We start from the raw sequence: 24,639 nt of genomic DNA, 5'->3' as shown, positions 1-24,639 counted from the left end.
TGCTAAGCCAATCTGACACCAGGAACCAGGAGTTTCTTCTGTATCTCCCACATGGGCATAGGACCCCAAGGCATTTGGCCATCTTCTACTGTTTTCCCAAGCCACGAGAAGGGAGCTGGAAGGGAAGTGAAACATCCAGGTTATTAATCAGCACCCATATGAAATTCCAGCTGTGCAAGGCAAAGACTTTAGCCACTAGGCTACCATGTTGGGTCCTATCAGATTGAATTTATACCCATTTCTACCCCATCATTTAACTGTTAAGCCTATTGAGGTCTATTTGCAGATTCAGTTTTATAATTTTCCTTATGATCTATTTTATCTTTTTAAAAAAAGTATTTCCACAAGTGGAACTTAGTTGACAACCATTGTATAAATCAACTCAACTTGGGAGTTCTCTTTTTGGCCCAGAAAGGATGGATGCAGTGTGTGACCCAGGATTAAAAAGATGCTTTCTCAAATTTGTAGTCTTCATGATGGGGGACTTTGGACTTTTCTTGGTAGAGAAACAATATTATTGATCGTGGCACCCTGTCTTCCAGAGATATCTTGGTCTTTACATGGAGTATAAAGGAAGTTGGAATTTTCTTTCCATAGATGGAAAATTTGAGGCTCAGGAACATGTCACAGGACAGATTTGAGACTCGTTGGTGGGTTCTCCGCCAGCTTGACTCTGTCTCATCATCTTCATAGCTTCTGAGTCAAGCATAGCTTGTTAAAAGACGTGGATTGCACATAAAAACAAGTGTTAGTCTTGTAAGCCTTTGAGTTGATGTCTCCAAACCTGAGTTTGAGAATGTATCTGGATTGCGTTTTACTATAAATAATGGAGAGTATAGTCGTTGGATATCCCGTGCCTAGAATTCCAGGCATGAGATGATTGATGTTAAGGATGCAGGCTCGTGACCCGTGTGTCTGGTCTGCCATTTCCAGTGTCTACCCGGCCTCATGTCTATACCCTGGGCCAAGTAAAAGATGGATGACAAAAGGGACAAGGGCAGAGCGGTATCACCTAGCAATACTTCACTTTTTATTTTTGGAGTGTTGTCCGAGCTAAGGATTTCTGCAGGCTGTCACTGGGTCATGTGATCATCTCTTGTAGGACAGCAGCTGGAGAACCGTAGAATTGTAGATGGGCATACTGTCGTTCTGAGCAAACTTAGCGGAGTGGAAGAAACAAAGACGGGGTTTCAGACAAGCAGCCGGTGCCATCAGCCTTTAGGACCATATTTTATTCACCAACTAGATGAACGGCCCTGTGAAATGTGAGCTTTTAAGGATGTTTTCTTCTTGTGTCTCCAAGTAGAATTCCTTATTGCTCTAAGCTAAATGTGAAAATAGAAAGGTGTACCTGCGTGATGTCTTAGCCCTCACAAATACAGCAGGATTATTATTATTAAGAGGTGCTGGTTAAGGATGCAAGAGAATTGTGTATTCTGTGTTAAAATCTTTTTTTTTAATATATTTAAAATTATTCTAAAATGTGAAGTTTTTAAAAAGTTGGCAAAGCGTTTTTTCTGATCTTCCATCTTCCTTTTTTAGTGAGGTAAGTAAAAATATGAACAATGTGGAAAATATATGGAGACAATTTTTTTTTGTTTTTTTTTTTAACTTTTCGAAATGTGTTTATTTGAAAGTCGGAGTTAGAGAAATCTTCCATGTGTTGGTTCACTTCCAAGATGCCCACTATGGTCAAGGCTGAAGCCAAAAGCCAGAACCTTCATCCAGCTCTTCCACATGGGCGGCAGTGGCCCAAACATTTGGGCCATCTTTTGCTGATTTCCCAATTCGTTAGCAGGGAATTGGATTGGAAGTGAAACAGCTGGGACATGAAAAAAGGCACAGATGAGATGCCAGCATTGCAAGTAGAGTCTTTACTTGCTACATCTCAGTGCCCACCCCCAAGAGAGTTTTGTTGTTGTTGTTGTTGTTTTGTTTTTGTTTTTGGTTTTGTTTTTTTTTTTAGGAACTTCTGTGTCTCAAAAATGCTGTCTTTCTTTTCTGAACTTGAGTCTCCTGGAACTGAGCTAATAGCTTCAATTTCAAAAGAACCCCTGTGAAGCTGTCGTATCGTAGTGTACCAACAGGTTAATTTGGTTACCCTCTGTGGGGACAGTAAGAAGATGCCATCCAGGCATGAGTTTTGCAGTGGGATAGTTTCATCCGCTTGGGTTCCTCCTAGGTAGAGTTGCATTTCGGCATCCCCTTGGATATTTTTTCATTGGTTCTGATGAATTAATTGGATGCAGGTAGATGCCTCCTGCTGCCCACCAGACATTTAGAATTGTTTCTGGATGCTTGTAAAGACTCAGAATATCCAGGAAACATGCCAGGGCCCTGTGCTTGGGCCTTAATGTGGAAGCATGCTTGGCTAATCTTTGTTGAGTATCTCTTGTGGGCCAAAGACTCTACTAAACCTTTTGCATTTGCTGTTTTGTTCTGACTTTGTTTCATTTTATAGATGCAGAAAACTAATCTTCCAGGCAGTCAAGTAACTTTGTTAATTAATAGTGAAGCCTGGATTCAACCCAGGCTGTCTGAGGCCAGAGGGATGATTTTTGTTAACAAGCAATTACAGAGCACCACAGTTCTTTGTGAAGAATTTTGTGCAAAATATAACGGCCAGATTATGCCCAGTATGCCTGGAGACAAGAATACATGAACAGAGAAAAGACCCTCTGTTTTCTTGTGTTTGCAAGCTCATGTACCTCCCCGTTTGGCGTTATTATATCTTTGCATAGCAGACTGTGGAGTTAAGGGTTTAGAAGATAGGGCTTCTGGAGTCTGTTGGTCAATGTTTCTATCTTGTCTTTTCCAGTTAATAGCTCTGCGACCTTGGGTGGATTTAACTTGTTTCAGTATGTTTCCTCATTTACAAATAGGAAAAATTATAACTCATTGTAAGGTTGTGAAAACTAAATAAAGCCATGTAATGTGCTTAGCTCAGGGCTTGGCACAGGGAATTGCCTGGTAAATGTTACCTGAGTAGTATTGGTGAGTAGAGCTTAATGCAAGTTTTATGAGTTCAACTATATGTGGCCTAAAATAACATTGCACACATAGCATTATGCCAAGTATGTACTTGTCAGAAATCAACAGTGAAGCTCTCGTATTGGTTTTCATTTATGGCAACAGTTCCTAAAGTGATAAAATTAATGTATTTCTTTTGTTGGGTGTGTCTGAAGTATTCCATTTGCCAGACAAAATAATCATTTTTTGTATAAGCCTTTATTTTCCATCTTGAATGTCAGAGCAAGAGTGAGCAAGAGAGAGAACTTCAGTCTCCTTGTTTATTCCCCCTACTGCCTGCAGTTGTCAGGATGGGGCCAGGACTAAAGCTGGAGCCTGGAACTCCATCTCAGGTGAATGGCAGGAGCCCAAGCACTCCAGCCATCATTGGCTGCTTCCCAGGATGCATTATCAGGAAGCCGGATCAGAGGAAGAGTAGCTAGGCCTTTCAGATATTGGCTGTGGGCATCCTACGCAGTGGTTCGCCTTGCTGCACCACAGTACCTCTGCACTTCCAGTACAATCCCTTCTGTGAAAAGCAATCCCATTTCTGAAAAACGCATCCATTGTTTTGCATGCTGTCATGATGAGCAGTGAAGATTCTAGTCCTTGGAATGTGTTCCAATGTTTGACTTTTCTGTTACTTTCACTAATTTTGAGTTTTTGTTTTCCTTTCTCTTTTCCATCTTCTCTCTTTCCTTCAGTCACTTAAATAAATGAATTATAATTTATGGATGTGAATTGTTTTAGCAATGTTGATTTATGACTTTAGAACCTAAAGCTCATTTCCTGCATACATATCCTCTCTGTAATGTTGTCAGTGCTAAGGAAGCAATTATTTTAATCCTCTGACTCACTCGTGTTGACTCACTCCTTCTCTGGAAGAATTCTATATCCCCAGCATCTAGCATTGTGCTTAGGTGAAGTGGGCACTTAAAAACAATTGCTTAATGTTCTTGAATCAAGGGCCCTTGCTGCTAGGAAACAGGATTGCATCAATTGGAGCCTCACTTGAAGAAGCTGTAAGGTAGATAGCAATGGCTTTAAGTATAGCTCAGGTTAAGTATTGAAAATAGCTTTAAAAATTTGTTCAAGTTTTGTGCTTCCTTCCAAACATGTGATTGAAAAGCATAATAATTAATCTGAGAAGTCTTCTAAAAAGTTTATGGAAATGCATGTCATAGGAAAATTGTTTATGGATTGTTTTTTAGCATGAAACTGGATTTATCTTTTAATTCCATTTTTCCTTGAGGTTTTTGAAGCACTCTTAGTTTTTTCAGTCTCCAAAATTAAGAAAAATGCTACATACATATTTGATTCTGTCAGATGCTTGGACTCTAGAGTTGTGCTCTAGCAGGAGCAGAGACAAAGCAGTTCAATTCTCTGGGCAGGAGAAGCAACGTGTAGTTGATGTTCTCTTTTGTTTTTTTTTTTTAATAAATTTACCTTTTAATTTTAATTTCAATGGGCTTTAAAAAAAGGATTTATTATTTATTTTTATTGAAAAGGCAGATTTACAGAGAGGAGAGACAGAAGAAAAGATCTTCCATCTGCTGGGTCACTCCCCAAATGATTACAATGGCTGGAGCTGAGCCAGGAGCCAGAAGCCAGGAGTTTCATCAGGTCTCCCACTTGGGAGCAGGATCCCAGGGCTTTGGGCTGTCCTCTGCTGCTTTCGCAGGCCATAAGCAGGGAGCTGTATCAGAAGTAGAGCAGCCAGGATACTATGCTGGCGCTTGAAAGTAGGGGATTATTCTGTTGAGCCACAGCGCAGGTCCTAGAGTTTTTTGACCAGAGGGATAGTGCAGTATGTCTGTATTCTTGCATTTGCTTGTCTTCTCCATGCACTACTTGTGAGAAATACATGGCACCTGTCTGTCCTTGACATTTTCCAAAATCTTAATGTTTATGGACACCAAGTAGTTCTTTTAAAAAAATAAGGAAGAAAAGTCAGGAGGAGATAATAAAGCCACAAGAAAAAGAACAATGGCAGGAGGGCTAAAGGGGCAGATATGTGTTGGCTGGAGTCCTGGGCTGTGCTTGACTCAGTCAGGCTTGCCGCTGATGCACCTGGAAGGACAGCAGAAGATGACCCACCTGCTTGGATTCCTGCCATTCATGTCAGAGACCAGAATGGGATTCCTCATTCCTGCCTTGGTTTGCTTCTGTCTGTTTCAGGTGTTCAGAGAGTGAACCAGGAATGCAAGAGCTCTCTTGGGGTGTGTGTTTCCATGTCCTCCTCTGTTCTGTGCCTTTCCATCAAATAAATCAGTAAATATATTTGTAACCCAGAAGGATCCTTCACAGTAACCCTGAAACATCCCCTCCACCCCATTGCTACATACTGCTGTTAAGTAAGTGGTACCTACCCTTGTGCTGTGGAAGGCAGGGATGACAATGGTGCTGATAATGCTGCTACTGAGGGGCTTCTGGTATCACAGTGCTTGTTTGCAGTTGTGGTCCTGACTCCCTTAGCCGCATCCTTCCTGTCTTCCTCATGTTGTAGTCATTATCCTATACCCCTCCAGCTTAAAGTGCCTGTTTTGTTCTTCTAAATTGGTTGTGTGGTTTCCAATCCAAGACCACCCTCTAGAAATGTTAGATGCAGTGCCATCTAGGGAGCAATCGATGCCTACACGACTCCCCCTATGCCCATGATCACACTGCTGGTTATCTGTGCTTGCTTCCTCCTGCCTGGGAGCTAACATCATTTTCCAGCAAATATCTCAAGGGTGAATGAAAGTATGTGACCTTCCTCCTTCCACTGTTTAAGTAGCCTAAAATATCCTCTATATTAAAACTGAATTTTGAGAGCTCAGAATAAAAAGTCATGGCTTTGTCCTTGGACTCCATGTGTGAGTGGAGGATTAGCTGATTCCCCTCCTTTTACATAACCAACTTCTTTTATTTTTTTAGTCTGCTAAGATCATTCTAGTAATTTAGAAAGGAAACAAATGTAGCCATATTATCCATAAAGGGAATAGATCTGGCTTTATTATTTGGTAGCGCAAATGACAATTCCCTCTTGCTTTCCAAGAAATTAAGGTGTGTGGTAAACAAGGACCTCTTGTTTTGTTTTGTTTTGTTTTGTTTTAACCCAACAGTGAGTTTGGTATTTTTAGAGGTCCAGTTTCTTTGGTAATTAGACCTGCTGTATTTTATGGCTCCAGGTTTTTGGCTGAGTTTGCTTTTTCTATTTGATATCCCCATTGCCAAGTCCAGTCTCAAGAGAATGCCACCAAGTCAAAGGGAAGGCTGGGAGAAATTATAAATTGGATGAATAAACTTATGTCAGTTTTCAATTACAGCTGTCAAAAAGATCCCAACTGTAATATTAAACACTGAGTGTGGGCTGTAAGTGCTGTCTCTTTTGATTTTCTTAATGTTTGAGATAAATAGTTTTTTATGGGCAAAGCATGAAGTTTACCAAACTGTATATTATAGCATTTATGATGACAGGGAAGCCCAAATAGCTTTGGGATTTGAGAAGTGAAGAATTGGAAAGTCTGTTAGGACCAGAATTGCCAACGGGCCATGCTCTCCTAGATTTTTTTTTTCTTTGTTTCCCTTCTCTGGTTTTTCAGATTATGGGTTTTTCCTGCTCTGTTCAACAAAGAGCAGCAAATTATTTTTTAATTTATTGTGGAGAAAGTCTTATTAAAATCTAGAACAAATCAACATTTCTCTTTCTGTAACATAAGCTTCCGTCATAAGCTCTATAAAGATCTCAGTCAATGATAGACCACAAGTGTAATCGTGGCCTCGTGTTTAAATTGCCTAGAGACTGTGTAGCCATCTCAGTTGTCTTGGTTTATCACAAACATACTCCCTGGTGCTTGCACAATGGCGAAATTGCCTCGTGATGCATTTGTTAGAACACAGCACTGTGGATACGTGAAATCTGACTGTACTTATCATTTAGCTTAAGACTCCATACATGTAATTTTTATCCTTAAAATAATATTATAATTTTCTGATTTACTTTCTAGAGATGTTTTAATGTACTCTTCTAATTCTTGTTTCCCCTTGAATTGGAAGATTTAATTTTCATAGTGGGATTCTTGCTAAATTTGATGTAGATGTCTAAGATTTTGTGTTTTCATGAGTAAAATGGAAACAGATGCCATGCCAAATGTCTTGTATGAATTATCCCATTTCTTGTTTTGCACTGAAACTAAGGGGGAAAAAATCCTTGAGACTCAAAATGTTTATTTTTTCACATAAGATTTTTTTAATAAACCTCAACTTGTTTTGTTCTTGAATGGAAATGTCTGTCTTAGCACACTTTGGTAGTGAGGAACTTTCAGATGAGATAAAGGAGTCGTGTTGCCATCACAATGCTGTGATGGATGGCCAGCAGTGCGTGACAATTCATAGGTGCTCAGCTTGCTGAGTAAATGGGTGGGTGTGGATGCCGCAACGTGGCTGTCTGTCAGCTTTTGTGATTGTTTCTCACCTAGGACTGCACTCACACACACACAGCAAATGTGTGACACTCAGTGCTCAAGTCACTAAGCTTATAATGAGGGAGAGAAACAAGCACATTTCAAGATAAATCACTTAGTTGACAACAATGCAGGAGATATAAGTTATTCTCATTTCTCTATTTTGAGAAGAGAACTGGACGCTACCTGTGCCTGCCACAGCACTGGGCAGATGAACACACAGTGACCTGTATTTCCCAGAGGGGAGCTGCTTCGAAGGCACTCCAACTTAAATCACTCCTTGGAAATTGAAGTGCAGCATTAAATGTGGAGTCTCATAAAGTTTAATTTTCATAAGCCAAATGACAATATGACATGATAGTAAAATAGTAGTAATGATAGTGCTTATGAATTAATAAAGATACAGTATAATGAGTTATTACAATCTGGCATTATGCTTAACATGTGCAATCCATTATTTTAGATCCTCTCATTTTTTTTCTAATTTCATTATGTTTAAAATCATGTGCAATTGAGGAAATAATGTGGTAAATAAGGATTATTTAAGTTAAACCCTGCATCTTATCTTGGATGCTATGTTTATCTTTTTAGTTATATGCAAAATTAACAGGGCAGGTGGAGCATGGAGACATGATGTGAATCAAACTTTGGGTCAGTATTCAAGCCAGAGAGATCATGTGACTGGCAGTCACATTTTCCACTTCAATTGAAATGCTTTCAATGAAATTTTCTTTGTTTTGGGTTTTTTGGGGGTTCAAAATGGTTTTATAAAGTCATTAATACCAGAGCCAATGTTTTCTACAATTCGCTGTTGCAGCAGAAAGCAGAAGGTGTTACTAAATGTATACAGAACTACTTATTAACAAGTCATAACTTAAGATATTATTGCCAAACTGGAAGAGTTTGAAAATCGCAATAAAAATGCAGAAAAGATTGCCAGGAATAAATAATGTGTCAAATTGTATTATAGCACATTGAATATGGTGATACACTACGCTGAAGTAAAAATTTAATTATGTACAAAAGACCCACTATTTGTGGATATGACCATCAGAGTGTAATTGGCTTATTTTGGCAAGGGTGATGGTGGTGGTGATGATTGATTGCATTCCAAGGCTGGATTCTTTACTAAGAACATACAGAATTACCAGTGAATTAAGTATAATTGTCCTGGAGGCAATATAATTCACTTAGCCAAGGTGAGCATTTTTTTAGTGTCCAAAGACTGCACCACTCTCATGAGTCGCTAGGTAAAATGACTGAGTCACACTGTGAGACTCTGGTATTCATGTAACCAGAACTATTCATTAATAAATATAATGAGAGAAAGGTACAAACCTCAGTAGTGTTTAGTGGTATGGAACTAGAAGGAATATAATGCTATTTGTGAAATACCAAAGGAAGCAGTTAACCCGTTAATATTACTGATAAAGGGCGTAATATATGTCTTGGTGTGTTGTTTTAAATAGTTTTCTTAATGGTTTATGTCATTTTAGGTTTCACAATGCAAAGAAAGTTGCCAGGATTATTATAAAAACCCTATTTTTACCATCATTCCATAACACACTGGGCAAGGAAAGTACCTGGCATTTAGTCAGCCTAACTAAATTCATGTTAGTAGAATAAATGGTTGGATGATTGAATAGCAAAAGTAGTGATGGTATGATCTCACAGTAAGGAAATGCTTATGTGAAATCTAAATGAATTGTCCTGATTATTTTAGTTTCTTCATGGCCAGGCAAAACCCTTCATGTTGTAGCATGGGCTCCCATATTTGTTTAGAGTGAGCGAAACAAAAAGTTACTTGTGCTATGAACATGCTGCTTGCTTCTCTGGCTACTCGCCATGGGCAATTCATTTCTAGCAATTTTTTGAGCACTTACTCTAATCCAAAACAATAGTCTAATGTCTGAAGATGACAGAAGAATGAAGGCACCATCGAGATGCACAGACAAGTAATTTGAGTAAAAAATAAACAAAACTAAAACTTGGGCACAGCCAAGAAATCCTAGAGCTGGTAAATGGATAAGTAAACTGTGACACATGTGGACCATGGAATATAGTAGTTGCTGAAAAGAAATGAGTCATTGCACTATGAAAGACACTGACGAACCCCAAATGCATGTAACTCGGTGAAAGAATCCAGTATGAAAAGGATGCAGCAATAACATTCTGGAAAACAAACAAAGCAGACCATGAAAAGACTAGTAATTGTCAGGATTTGTGGCAAAGAAATCAGTAGACAAATGCAGGGGACTTCTGGAGCAATGAGCTTGTTCCATAGTGTGCTGTAATGGTGGATATGTGACTGTAAATTTCTTGTGGATTCACTACTATGAATGAATCCTAAAACAAGCACTAGACTTGGGTTATAATGCTGTGTCAATGTAGGTTGATCAAGTACCACTCTTGATACTAGATGGGTGAAGGGACAATGATATAGGCAGACCAGATTATGTGGGAAATCTGTGTACTTTCACTCAGCTTTTCTGTGATTCTTTTATTTTTTTAATAATATTTTTTATTATATTTCTGACAATCTTATAATAGTTAAATAGAGTAAAAAGGTTCAAGAGCTATAAGGAAGGGGTAAGACTATTATTTCCATAAGTTTCCTTCATGTATCTGAGGTAAAGGGGGATATTAAGGGAGAAGGCCCACCCAGTTTCTCACCCACCCCAAGTCCCGGATGTGAGGCATACTCTGAGATACTTGCTCAAGTGGTTTTGATGGCTCGCCAGTTATGATTTGCTGCCAATCTCGCCACTGCAAGCACGATGAGATCATTGAAGAATCCACTGATCCATCATACAGTCTCCATTTGCCCAGTATTTTGCTGCCAATATATAGCTGAACTGGTTGATTGACTTGTTCTGTCTTCTGTCTTTTCTTGGTTAGGGTTCTGAGTCCAGCAGTTCGATTGGGGAGAACCCCAAAGAAACTTTCAGGTATTCCCGGACCAGATTCTTGTGTGTTCTAGCAAGCACAGGGCCCAGAACAGTCCATCATCCCAATCAGCTGGTGGTTGCAATTGCTGGGTTGGTTCTGTTTTCACCCCCGACTTCCACTGTAACCAACGGGTGTTGCAGTCCAGCCTGGTTTTGCCCAGCGCATACTCGGCCCTCGCATAAACCATTGGGAGCTGTAGCCTAGTCAGAGCGATCCACAATAACCCCCACCAGGCCCGCCCCCTACCCTGGTTGGCCAGTATGTGTATCAGACTAGTCCAGTCTCTCACACATCCCATTCGGCACTTGTACATGTCAATGGGTATTGAAGCTTTGTTCCATCTAACCAGCTCCACTATGCATCCCACACAGATGCTATTGGGTGCTTCGCTGTCTAGCCACCCCAGCCCCTGTCCTGGTTTTTGTTCCCTTCCATGGGAGTGATAACCCAAGAGGGAGGAGCCCACTACTTCCCTCCCAGGCCTCTCTGACTCCTGGATTATGCACTCTACAGGTAGTTCTGTGGTTTGACTTGACAGAATTAGACCCCAGTACCAGATTCTGCCAGTTGATGCTGCTGCTAAGCCCAAACTACCCTCACCCACTCTAATTTTGTTTGTACCAGTAGGAATAATCAGCCCAGCCTGGCTTTTCCCTGATCTAGTCCACAAGAGGCACACAGGTGTTGTAGCCCTGCTTAGTCTGGTCTGCCCCATCCCAGCCCACACTCTCCAGTGGGAGTAGCTATCCAGCAAAGGAACCCAACCCCAAATTTCCCCTGCCGCTCTGCCCCCTCCCTTCCTGGTTCTCTCACGTGTACTGGTTGGGCACTCTGGTCACATCTGGTACAGTCAACCTCACCTTGGCATTCCATATGGTGCACTGGTTTTTGTTGCAACCAAACCCAGCTCGACACACACTCTGTTCTGGTGCTCAGATTTGCCAGTGGATCACGTGAACTTATTCAGCCTGGTCTGCCCCTAACCCATGCCAAATGCATGCCAGTGGGAAACTTTCCATGGCCTATTGCTGGGCTGTTTCCTATCATGTTTTTTGCACTTACCTGCAGGGACTATGTCCTGCCAGATGAGTTGCCCGGGCTCCTCCATCAGAACCCCTCCAATGCCAGATTTTGCACATACCAGTGGGTCCATGAGCCAGTCCTGCTCAGTTCACCTCCTGTCCTAGCAGGAACAGTGGCTTTTCTTGACTGGCCTTCGACCCAAACTGGTCCTTGCTGTTGGATGTTTCAGCCCAGCCAAGGCTCATCCATATCCACATATGGCTCACACATGGCTCAGTAGGGGTTGAGACCTTGCCTAGTCCATCTCACATTCACCCTGGCCCTCCAGGACACCAGAGGGTGTTGGAGTCTGGCCTGGCCTGGTGCAACCAATCCCAGTCCACACTTGTGCCAAGGGAGATTACAACCATTCCCTGATCAGAATGCAGCCCTCATTCCAGCCCATGCGCCCCTTGGTGGGAACCTCAAGTCAGCTAGGGCTGTCCCCTTAGCTCCCCAACTGGGCCTTTTCCCAGCCATAGATCACACGCATGCCAGTGGTTGCTCTGGCTCAGCTTTCCTCAGCCCCTCACCTGTCCCGACCTCTGCCTTAGAATTGTGGCTTAACATCCCTGGCTCACACATACCAGTAGGTACAAGAGCCTAGCTCAGTATGACCTGTGCTCCATGTCTCTAGTTTCACTTGTGTGCTAGGGTTTGCTCAGTCCTGCCCGGTACACCGTGTTCCATTATCAATTAACACATTAGCCAGCTGTTGGAGCTACTTTGCCCAGCTTGTCTGACCCCATGTCTGGACCACCTGTTCACCAGTGGAGCTATGACTCTCCAGGGGCGTTTCCCAAGTTTCTACACTTAATCCACTCCCAGACCCAGTTCTCATACATGCCATTGGGTTTTAGGCCAGGTTCTGATGAAGTCTGGCCTTCCATTTGGTCTTGTATGAGCTGGTGAACGTTGCAGCCCGGCCTACTCCACATCCTATTCAGGATGCACATTTAGGTGCTGCTGCCTTGACCAGCCAGACTGTTGTGGGTTCCTTTACCTGTGATTGATGGCAAGCTCCTTAGTCACATCTAGCTTAGTCCATTACCACCCACTGGTTAGTGATTGCCTAAAACTGTAAGTTGTAGATGAGTGAATTATGTATCAGTAAAACTACTACAGAATGCCTACAGAATCGTTCAGATACAAGCATATTCTAACCTTTCTTGCTGAGCAAAAAACTATGAAAAAAGCCTTTCAATTTTTCCTGAAACTGCAGGAATTCTGATTGTCTTTAATTATGAAGCAGCAAGAAAGAAATTTCTGCTATGATACAAAGAACCATCTAGTAGAAAAAGAACAAGGAGAAAAACTGGGTTAAAACTCCACGTTGCCTAAGTGCAAAGAAGCACAGCAGGATTACCCTTTTCTAGACAGAACCCAGGGTTCAATATTCATATAATTAGTTTAGCGTAAGCATGAATGTAGCATATTCTGTTGACTCTGTGTTGTTGTTTTCTGCTAAGGTAGTTTACAGGCTTAAGATTCTGTTGGTCTAGTTTTCCAGTCCAGTTAAGGAGGTTTAGTTTTCCTCTTTTTTTAAAAAAAAATTGATGCAATGCAATATAATCAAATAATAGAAATAAAACTAAGTATTTAGTCTGATGTATACATAGATGTGACCATTATCAGAACAACATGGAGCCTAGTTTCATGATCACAACAAATTTATTTCTGAGCCTTTCCACACAGCCTTTTAAAAAAATATTTTATTTTTTTTGCCACAGTTCCATAGGCAGAAGGATTTCCTCTTCCAGTCAATCTTTACCTCTATGCTTGTCAAGCAACCACTTTATGTTTCTGTTTTAAGTTTTGTGTCATGGAAATTAAATCTTTCAGGCTATGTGTTTTACATTTGGCTTTTCTCATTCAGCATATTTGTTGTCATTGCATATGTTATTTCATATATCAGTAGTTCATTAATCTTCATTCTTGAGTCATTTTTTGGTGAATATGCCAAAATTTACCTTATCTGCTTGCCTATTGATTGACATGTTTGCAACTTCTAGCAACCCTGAATGCTACAGTGAGCTTTCTTGTGAACAGTTTTGCTTTGGGTTCATTTCTGTGGTATAGCTGCTGATATATTTGCATAACTTCATAATCTTTCAAGCCATTTTCCAACCTGGTTTTATTGCTTTGCATCCCCCAAAGCAAAGGGAGAGTTCCACTTGGTCCATATCCTTACTAGCCATTGCGTTGTCCATTTTTTCACCTAATGGATTCTATTGGGAATGAAATGACATTTCATTGTGCCTTGAATTTGCATTTCTATTTAACTACTAATTTTGTGCCTCTTCTTGTGTGCTAATTGGCCATTGCTTTATCTTCTTATGGTCGTCCACGTCTTTGGATTGGGTGGAGGAGTGATTTGAGACTTCAGGTGGCACAAGTGAATTTGCAATTTCTGCTTATTTGCTAGGGACCCTATTTGACCCTACAACATGTGTTTTGAAGTTAATGTCTCACACTCCAGAACTCAAAGATGTCAATGTCTCATCTGCTCCATGATCTCAAAGTATAAATTTTAAGATTTAAATCAATATCATCAGATCTGTAACATATAAATGGTAATTTGGCTATTTGTAGTCAAATAGCCAATTGTTAGCGATGTTATGTGATATTGTCTCAATTTTCAAAATATTTATTTGTTTGAGAATTATGTAGATATACATGGAAGGAAGGAGAGAAATGGAGAGAGAGAGAGAGAGAGAGAGAGAGAGAGAGAAGAAATATTTTCCATGTACTGGTTTACTCTCCAAGTTCCCACAGCAGCCAGGGTTGGACTTGCTGGGTGCAAAGAACCACTTGGTGTCCTCATATTAGTGGCCGCGAGCCAAGTGTTTTAGCTGTCAGCTGCTACTATTCAGAGTAGATGTTAGCAGGAAGCTGGACAGGAAATAGAACCAGAAATTAAACCCAAAGATTCTAATATGAGCTATGCACATTTCAAGATGAATCTTAGCTACCACATCAAACATTGGCCACTATTTTAATTTTTTAGGACAATCTGAGCAAACGTGAGGATTTTTTTTTTTTCACAGAGGCAGGAAGTATGGTTTAGAACTTAGACTGGGGATCAGATACTGCAATTGTATTTCTACCTCTGCCATTTACTGGGTCATCTTTGAGTAACATACTTTGGGCCTCCAGTTTCCTCATCAAAAATTGGGGGGAAAATAGCAGTATTTAAATGTGGCTGTTATTGTAAAGGAATTCATGTATATATATATATATATATATATATACACACACACTTATATATGACACTTAAAATAGAACTGGATCCATAAAATATGCTGTATTAGGGCTAGCTTTGATTAATTTTGAATTGATACAAGGGCATGATCACATCATATATTTTCTTAGGAAAAAAGCATGTTTTATTATTCAATACCCATTTACACAATTATTAAATAAGTTTAAACAGCTCCTTTCTCTGCGATTCCATTTATACAAGCTTCAGGCATGATAACATTTCAGAGATGGAGATTGCATTTAGCAGAGAGAAGTTTGTTATGATGGCATAATTTTGTATGTTGGTTGTGATATTTGCTTGTTATCATATGGATAAACATAAACAGATACACTCATGTATGTGAATGAGTGCATGTAAAACTGGCAAAATCTATATAAACCTGTGGCTCATCAAGATCTTCGTATTTTCCTATAATGTTTGGATGTAATCATTGGGAGAATCTGGGTGAAGATTCCATAGGAACTCTATGATATTTGTTGTTGATTTTTTATAATATAGCTTTATTGGGCTATATTTCATATACTCTACAGTTCACCCATTTTAAGTGTATAATTAAGTGGTCTTCAGCATATTCACAGAGTGGTGTAATTGTCATGATGAGCAATTTTGGAACATTTTTTATCGCTTTAAAAAGAAACCCCATACTTTGGGTAATACCCATTTCTGCACCCTGTTCTGGACTTTTCATATGTGTGGAATCAAGAAATGTGTGGTCTCTGTATCATTTAAAAATAGACTTATTTATTTTTATTAGAAAGGCAGATCATACTTACAGAGAGAAGGAGATATAAAGATCTTCCATCCCCTGATTCACTCCCCAAATGGCTGCGATGGCTGGTGCTAAGCCTTTCTGGAGCCAGGAGCCAGGCGCTTCTTCTAGGTCTCCAATGTGGGTGCAGCATCCCAAGGCATTGGGTCATCCTCTACTGCTTTCCCAGACTACAAGCAATGAGTTGGATGAGAAGTGATACAGCTGGGACACGAACCAATGCCCATTTGGGATCTTGGCTCTTGCAAGGTGAGGATTGAGCCATTGAGCCTTTGAGCCATTGTGCCAGGTCCCTCTGTATTATTTTTTTTAACTATGTTTTTAAAAATACACATTTTAACAAAAGGAACTGAGGTGTTAGTATAAGGATCAGCAAGCACTGCTGGGAATGTGCAATTAAATGAAGCCACTATCTCTGCATAAGACAACCTACAATTGAGCAGAAGCAGGAAAGTAAGTGGACAATGAGAAAGCAGAGTGCTGGGTTCTCTGGGGTGGCAGGAGAGTGTGTCAAGAACAGCATAGTTCAGGGTTTGGTTTCCCAAAGGAACTGGTCATGACATATGGAAGGAACTGGGGACCACAGGTTGATGACATCTCTAGATGTAGAGTGTTTTCTCTGTTGGCTGGGATTGGTCTACGTAAGCTCTCAGTGGCCCAGCCACCGGACATTCCACATCTGCTGTGTCTTCTCCCCAGTGTCCAACAAGCACCCATTTGTGGACAGCAATCTTCTCTACCAGTTCAGAATGAACTTCCGTCGGAGGCGAAGATTGATGGAGCTGCTCAATGAGAAGTCCCCCTCATCCCAGGACACGCATGACAGTCCTTTCTGCCTGAGAAAGCAGAGCCATGACAACCGGAAATCTACCAGCTTTATGTCAGGTATGCCAGTTCCACTGGGCTTTGGGATGCTGCATTTGTCTTTTGGGAACTTGTGGAGTAATAACTCAATTCTGTAAAATTCTGTTCCCCACAAGTTTTAATTTAAATCCTGCCTAAGAAGTGTGCAGAAACATAAATCCAAACACGCAGGTGTCCCTGCACAGGCAGTCTAGATGCCTTGGTGTCAGTTTTACAAAAAGTTTATACTAGATTTATAAAAGCCCTCTCAAACTTTCGCTCATACCTATTTATTCTTCACTTGTAACCAGTTCTTACATATCACTAATGACTGATTTCTAAATCACAACTTAGAAAAGCTTTTTTGAAGGTGAATAATAATGGAACAACAAAGGATTTCCAAAATGTCCAAAGAAATTTCATATTATGAAAAAACTATGTACACATTTAAATCATTTTTGGTAGCTAAATGCACATCTTTTAATTCAGTTTCTCTGAGAACGTTCTGAAGTGCTGATATACTAATGACAAGTAAAAGATAACTGATTATCAAGACTCAGGAACTCGCAAGAATGACATCCTGTGATGTCACCTGTATGGTCAACTGTCTCATTCCCCAGCAGCCCTGATTGAAATGAGGGCGGTGTACCTCCACAAGGATAGCCCCGCATCTAGAAAAAGTGACAGTGAAGTAAGTATCATTTTGTCAAAGGGCTTACAGGAGTTCCCTCAGTTCTCCTGAAGTTGGCATTGCTTCTGAAAATTTTTGGATTTGACCTGTGACCCAGAGCCAAATGAACTTCAGTGCCATGTGTTACTTGCTAATCGAAGCTGACAATGAATGTATAACCAGGAGTGGAAATTCTTGTGTACTCAAGGCACTGAGCCAAGCTTGGGTACCTGGACTTTCTCCTTCAATTCTCAAATCACCCTGTAAAGAAGAATGTCTTGTGTTTTGCAGTGGAATAAAGTAAGACAGAGAGCAATACAGTGGCTTGGTCAAGGTTGAACTGTGTTGGGCAGAGCTGTCTTTCTTCAATGCTTGTATTATTACATTGCCTACTCCCAACCTCACACATTCCTGGTTTCTCTGACACAGCTGGTTGGAGATGAGAATGAGCCAAGAGTGGCTGTGGGAAAGGAAACTCTTCTGAGACTCAGACGCCTCCTTGGGCCAACTGACCAGATGCAGAGGACAGGCCAGTTGTATGCCTCTTCAAGTCTGAGGTTTTCTATAGGTACATTGAGACCGTTCACCTTTCACTGGTGAAGAAGTATACCTATTTCTTGAGTGGGCCCAATGGGCCTGAAAAACTGACGTCAGTAGTATGTGGGGTCACCATGGTCCATCAAGCCAGCATTTATTTAATGCTGTTTTTGTGCTAGGTCCTAGGAGAGGAGTTTTCCACAGCTTCTATCACTTGGTCACATGCATGCCCCTTGTTGAAAGGCAGCTGAGTGCATGGCAAGAAGATCCTCCTGGGGAAAGCAGAAGACACTGATTCCCATGTGTTTTCAAAGCCTGAACGTGTGTTCTGTGGACTCAGTTCCTCCTTCCACAGATCTGGGTGATCCATGGTTTAATAGGAAATCGGAAGAGATTCGTTAGAAATAACATCACACTTTCATGTCTGTGGTGGAATTGCACTTTGTAGCCATCTTCTCACTTCCCAGTTGAGAAAATGGAGGCCCAAAGAACTGAGGAGAATGGGCATGCATTGTGCTTTGAGTGACGAGCAGAACCACAACTCACATTCTTGATTTGCTGACTCCCACAGTAAATCATCTTGCTCTAGCCTTTCTCCACTGTGTTGCCAAAAGCCCACATTCTCTAGGGACCCAAGGCTTCCCACTCTTTGACATGTGTTTTCTGCCTGCACAGTCAGCCCCAGCAAAGAGATCAAGATTGCGTCGGCCATGCGGAGGAGCAGTATGAGCAGCTGTGGCAGCAGTGGCTACTTCAGCAGCAGTCCCACACTCAGCAGCAGCCCCCCTGTACTCTGCAACCCCAAGTCTGGTGAGTGCACACCAGCCGGCCTGTTGCTGACCCTGACTGTAGGAGTGGATCCTGAGGCAGAATGAGTTTGGAGTGTGGAAGTCTTTTCAAAGCATGCTGTTTGGATCAACACTTGTTGAATAGAAGAGGAGAAGTAGGCCTGGACAGAAATTGGGCTGCAGTTTCTGCAGCCATGTCAAGGTTCTTGCTTGTATACCCATAGGGTACCCTGTGATTAGGTATCAGATGCTGCTTGAGAGGAACGGATGACCTTTGGTAAAGCAGCTGACTCCCGAGTTGCCAAAGACAGTTGAGTATAGCCATGAGCCCTCCCAGCAGCTGGGAAGGAGTCCTGTAACTTTGGGCAGAGTGAGATACTGTTGGCTACAAGAGGGAGTGTATTCTCTGGACTGTAGCAGATTCAAGGACCTTTTGTGGCCTGTACATCCCTAAAGAATAAGTGTGGGTCAATGCAAACCCAACTCTCCTTGGAATTGACCCTTGCTGTTTTACTATCTACTCAACAGTGTCCATGATCTTACATTGCATTAAAGAAAAGAAAATCTAGATTTAGAGTCTACTGCTGAACACATCCTAAGCCTCAGTTCTTTGACACTGGGGCCTGTATTCCACCTTGTACTTAGAGTAGGCCATCCTAAGCCTCAGTTCTTTAAGACATCGGGGCCTGTATTCCACTGGTACTGCCACCTCCTCACTGGCCTGTCGCTGTCCCACAGCGACGGACTTGGTGCACAGAGCCGATAATAACACGCGTGGACCCTGACTGATGGTCAAAGCCGAAGTTTATTAGGGGCCTCAGACTTTATACACTGAGAGTCTGTACTGTTTCCCTCTCTTGATTGGAATTCCTTTTGTTTTGTATATTACACCAGGTGTTCTCATTTACATGCTGTTTATATCAAAGGTAGCCATTTGGTTGTTGTCATGCAAATACTGTCCAATGAACTGCAAACCTGTGCTCGCTGACCTTCCAGGCTCACAATGTCCTCCTACAAATCCCCCTTCTGTGTTTTATAAAATTAGGCCTGAAACTTGTAGCTGGGGGAACATGCTCTTGGAAGAGCAGAAGAAACAGCTATAATTTCTCCCGAACTAACATGTTTTTGAATTCAACCTAAATCAGAGTTGCACAAGAACAGTGAACAGTTAACATCCATCATATGTAACAGCTGAGTATAAACTTAACATCATAGTTTCTATACAGTTAGCATTAACAGTTGATGAAAGTTTTGGGGAGGAACTCAACTTACAATTTAAGCCTTGCCATTTATATAATTGAAGTAACAGTCTTATAATTCTACCAAATCATAGAAAAGCGTTAGGCAGGTAAGCAGGGAAATCTCCAACAACTTAGTGAATGAGGAAGAATTTAACTCTATATCCTAACCTAGTAAAGTCCATAAAAAGCAAATAGGGAGCCTGACCAGTAAGTACAAGCTGAGCGATTATAGGTTAATGGCCTTTGTTCTGACTGTTCCAAATGTTCTATATCCATGTCTCTCTGTAGCCTGATCAGTTAGGTACAAGTTGAGTGATTATCAGTTAGCTGACCTTTATTAGTCTCTAGTATCTAAAATAATTTTGGGGCTCACAAGCAACCCTGATGGTCGGTGTAAGAGAGGGCTGGGAACCACGGCTGGAGCTAGGTAAGAATTAGAGCAAGCTCCTCCTCTGAGTCCACTTGTCTCTGAGTGCCACCCGGGGCTCCTGGCTGAAGTTCCAATGTCACCAGACCCTATCACCAGGGAACTGGGCTGCTTCAATCCCGTGTGGGAAATTCACTAGGAAAGGACTGACCTCAGAGTTCTCGGCCTCCAAGGGCACTCACTTTCCTTGTAATCCCCTTGGCAGTCGGGATATGGTCCTCCTTGATGAGGCAGGCATCCACTGCTTCTGTAGTGAAAGCACATGGGAGACCTCCGGGGGTCTCTGGGACTAGGATAGAGAGCTCCTCTTATCCTCCTGCTCCGCCTTGAGATCCCTTCCTGCTCTGTACACACAACCTCCTTTAAGAGGGTGTCAGAGTCGTCCTTGGATCCCACCACAAATTAATATGGCTTTTCTGATGTCTAAGGCAGTTAAGAATTTATTACCTATGAATAATAATTTACACTTAAAGTCTTCCTCAAACATCCTAAGAAGGTGGAGAATTTCTCTGCACTCCTGACCTGTAGTGGAACAAGAGGAATATTAAACAAATTTAGTTTTCAGTTCTTAGAGGCAGTTCCACTGGGGGTTCCATCTTCTCCAGGAGCAGCGCTGCGTTGAATGGAGTAGCTACACTTCCAAGGTCAGATGAGCCATAGGGAAACCACAGTTTTGAGGATCTATCAGGAAATTCTAGGGATAAGAGCATAACCTTTTCCAGATTATTAGTGCTCCACAGTATCAATTATTCAGTTGTATTATCAAGTACATTATGTCAGGGACAGTTGTGCTTGATGCACCAATCTCTTAGAACCTCCCATGTCACCTGGTATTGGGAGCTGTCTGGCCTCCTCCTCCTCCTCCAATGTTTCCTTGATGGTGATGGATCTTTCAGGATGAGGTCGTGAAGCTGTCTTACTGCAGGAGCTTCCTCCAGTGAATGGAGTCCAAGACTTTACATTACGAGTAGGCATCCACACAGGCTGCAGCTCAGTTCCTGGGAAAATAAGCATATCCTCTTCCCACAGTTAGCAAGGAGTCAGGACCTCTACACTTGTGAGTGGCTAGGTCCCTCCATCAAACCAAAGACATCTGCATTAGGCCTGCAAACTGCCTCCAGTAACACAGAGCTGCTGCTCACTAAAAGGCAAAATCTGAAGAAAATTTAAGGTGAATAAGACCAAATTAATGCACGCACAGGGGTAGCATATTCCCCCCTCTGATTTTAAAACATATATTGTTGGACAAAGTAAATTAGATTTAGTAACAGTTTAAAATCATGTAGATACTTTTACAATTCTATCAGAAAGCTCTGGGGAGTGGTTGTAGGTTGCCATAGTCCCAAGACTACCTGTTCTTGTTGATAAACAGCAACACATGATAACAATTTTGAATAACTTTTGCAAAACACAAAACGTTAAGACACACATGTATGCGCGCACACACACACAGACACACACACGCTTTTGGAGACTTAAAATATCATTCTCAACCAAGCTTAGTAGTAGTGTTCACCAGAAACCTGTAAACGAAATGATATTAAATCAATAGTCTTGAACCAAGAAACTCAGTGAAAAACATTGATCGCCGCTATGAAATCCCTCTATCAATCTAAAAATGCAAATTTCAGTCTTCCCAGTAACATAGGCATCATAAGAATACATAGTTAACAACCATTATCATTAAAAACATGTAAACTAAAATTTAAACCTTCACAATTCCATGGAAGCATACACCATTTTGACACAGTAAAATTTTACTCCATGTTGCATTTGGCAATAATCTTAATATAATTCAATAGTCTGGTCAACTGTCTCCACAAAATGGGAGATAGATCCGTTGGCATTCTTGAGGCCTCGTAAGAATACCAAGGGAAGCCCTAGGATTTGAAACATTTGAATACTTAAATGCTTTTTTAAAGGTAGCTGAAAATATCTGAAAGATTTGTTGTTGAAGTTAGCATGACACATTATACATTACAATTGGTTATTGATGTGAGAACATCACTCAGATATCTTTAAAACAAATACAAAACCTTGACACATTAAAGGCAGTGAGAGATTTGATAACTAGCCAAAAATATGAGAATTACATTAATACATGCAAACACTTTATAGACGATATCACATTAATTTAACTTATAGCTTGAAATAATCTAACAGTGTGTTACAGTTCAATTCTATACCAAAATTACGATAAAACTTCACCCCGTTTTTTTTTAAATGTCCCCCCAAAAAACCCTCAAGATTTACAAAAGCCCAGTCTTTTCTTTGAATTCCAAGTTCCCAAAAGTTGTAGTGGATATGCAGATGAAATCAGTTAGCTAAACATTTATCACAACAAAAGACCTTGAAATTGGTCAATATAGTGAAATCTAGCAGTTAAACTGAAGGCCTGTATCCCAGTTTTCTTGTATCCCAGTGTCCTCAGCATTATAAAATATTCCAAAAGACATGCAGTTACAACCTGGGTACATTAACACAAAAAACAGCAAACTTTCACCTTATCCGTCGCCCAAATACTCCTTAAAGCAAGAACATCACTTTGTTAATTTTAAACAATAAGAACTTAATGAGACAGAGAACATAACTTGATATAAAAACTTGTACTTAAAAATTGGCATACATGATTAAGCAATGCTGTATAGAAAAAGTGCTATATGAATAACATGCATTCACCACAATTGATTGAAATTTCAGCCTCCAGGATTTACTTGCTGGCTATTTTAAGTTTGAAGCTTCACTGCAGGCACAAATTGAATAGGATGTTCCTGTTTTGTAAATTCCTGAATGTTTGGGACCTGGGAATGGCTTCTCCAGGAGTCTTCTGGCCACAGGCGTCTGCCACCATGACCAACTTTAGATTTACATTCCTTTTTGCAGTGCAGGCCTCTTTGGCACTTAGGACATATTCCTGGGGAGTGACTGTTAGAAGTATCAGCGTGGTATCTTTGAGTTGTAGGAAGCATCCAGCAATTTTTTCTCAGGTGTCCTGGCTTGCCACAGTTAAAACATTTAGCATTAATTTGCTTTTGAATGGCAAAAGTTTCAAGTGCTGCTAGGCAGGCATGGTGTTTAAATGTGCCTATGTTGGGACAGGCTTTGAGGTAACCCAAAAGATCTTCCTTTTCTTTTATAGGACGAATAACAGCCTGGCAATCCTCATTTGCATTCTCAAAAGCCAGTTGCTTTAATAACAATTTCCTAGTGCCTTCTCCTCTAACTTGTTTTTCTATGGAGTCTGTCAAACACCTTACAAAATCAGCATAAGATTCTCTGGCTCCTTGAAAGACTTTTGTATAACTGCCTGCAAATTCAGACCCAGCTTCAATTTTCTCCCATGCCCACAATGCTACGTCTCGTATATGAATGAACGCAGCTTGAGGTAGCAGTATCTGTTGCTCTGTAGTAATGCACTGTCCATCTCCGACTAACATATCATAAGTCAATTGCCCCCCTCCAGGGAGTTGGCGACCTGATGCTCCTAACGATCGCAATTTTTCCTTAGCCATATCGCTTCTCCACATTTTGCATTGTAAATATTGAGAAGGAGAAAGTCATATTTTTGCTATTACTTCAAAATCATAAGGAATCCAGTTTGCTGCCTGGCTCCAGCCATTTAAATATTCCCACACATACGAAGAAGTAGGTCCGTAGGACAAGCAAGCCTTTTTAAAAGCTGTGATGGCATTAACATCTGGGCTTTCATAGATAGGTTGATGGTTTTCTTGACTAAGTATGATTGGAAAAAGCAGTCGGAATTCATGAGGTCTCCAGGGAACATCAGACATTTGGAAACGTCTTTGATCAGATTTAAGAGTGAGATGGCATGGGCTGGTATTTAACTCTTCCATTATCCTATCCTTGTTTACCTCACTAGAGAAATCCTGTGGTTTAACACTACAAATTTTCTTCTTTTTCTTAGTTCTCATTTCATTTTCAGTCACATTATGGTAACATCTTTCATTAGGAGAATTTCTCCTGAGTTTTCTTTTCCTAATTTCCACATCTGCAGCATAAGGCCTTTCTCTTTTAGCTGCATTACAGTGGCATCTAGGAGGGTCTCTCACACGTTCTTTTTCATCTTCATCTGTAGTATAAGCCATTTCTTTCCTAGCCACGTTAAGGTGGCGTCTCCCGTTAGGGAAGTCTCTCACAGGCTGCTCTTTGCCATCCTCCTCATCTGTACTATGAGGCGCTTCTTTTTTAGAAATATTATGGTAGCCTTGTATGGCCCATCATTATTGTCTTAGGTTAAAAATACTCTCATGGCCATTTTTTCAGTGCATTGTCCGTTCTCAGTTCACACAGGCACCTGTAAGAACGAGGTTTCTTTTCTTTTTCATGTTTCTTCATTGGTAGATGTTGGGAGACACAAAGATGAAAACAAAAGATCTCGATTTAAAGAAAGTGTGAGTTGTATCAGTCTTTAAATGATGGAATGTGAACCAAATGTTACCTGCTGAAATGAGCCGTCCTTCGTGCTCCCTGAGGAGGGTAGGATAGTTTCCCACTTTCTCTTGACCTCTGGCCTTAGAAAAGTTTACTGATTTTTAAAAAGCTTTATTTGAATGACAATGACAAAGAGAAATCTTTCATCTTCAGGATCATTTTCTGAATGACCATAGCAAAGCCAG

General features: G+C 40.9%; 1 protein-coding gene across 5 annotated transcripts in view; it reads left to right on the top strand.

The window, feature by feature from the left end:
- DEPTOR (DEP domain containing MTOR interacting protein) overlaps positions 1-24,639 on the top strand; it is a 160,933-nt gene that overhangs the window by 87,922 nt on the left and 48,372 nt on the right. For all 5 annotated transcript variants that reach the window (XM_040979370.1, XM_040979373.1, XM_040979369.1 and 2 more), the window contains 2 exons: positions 16,196-16,381; positions 18,222-18,356. In XM_040979370.1, coding sequence (XP_040835304.1) covers positions 16,196-16,381; positions 18,222-18,356 — 321 coding nt within the window. The remainder of the gene's footprint in view (positions 1-16,195; positions 16,382-18,221; positions 18,357-24,639) is intronic.

This window comes from Ochotona curzoniae, unplaced genomic scaffold (assembly GCF_017591425.1).
Source record: "Ochotona curzoniae isolate NIBS_2020 unplaced genomic scaffold, NIBS_Ocur_1.0 contig_3190, whole genome shotgun sequence".
Classification (NCBI taxonomy): Eukaryota; Metazoa; Chordata; class Mammalia; order Lagomorpha; family Ochotonidae; genus Ochotona; species Ochotona curzoniae.
Note: the sequence above shows the minus strand (reverse complement) of the source record. Positions and strands in the feature narration are given on the sequence as shown.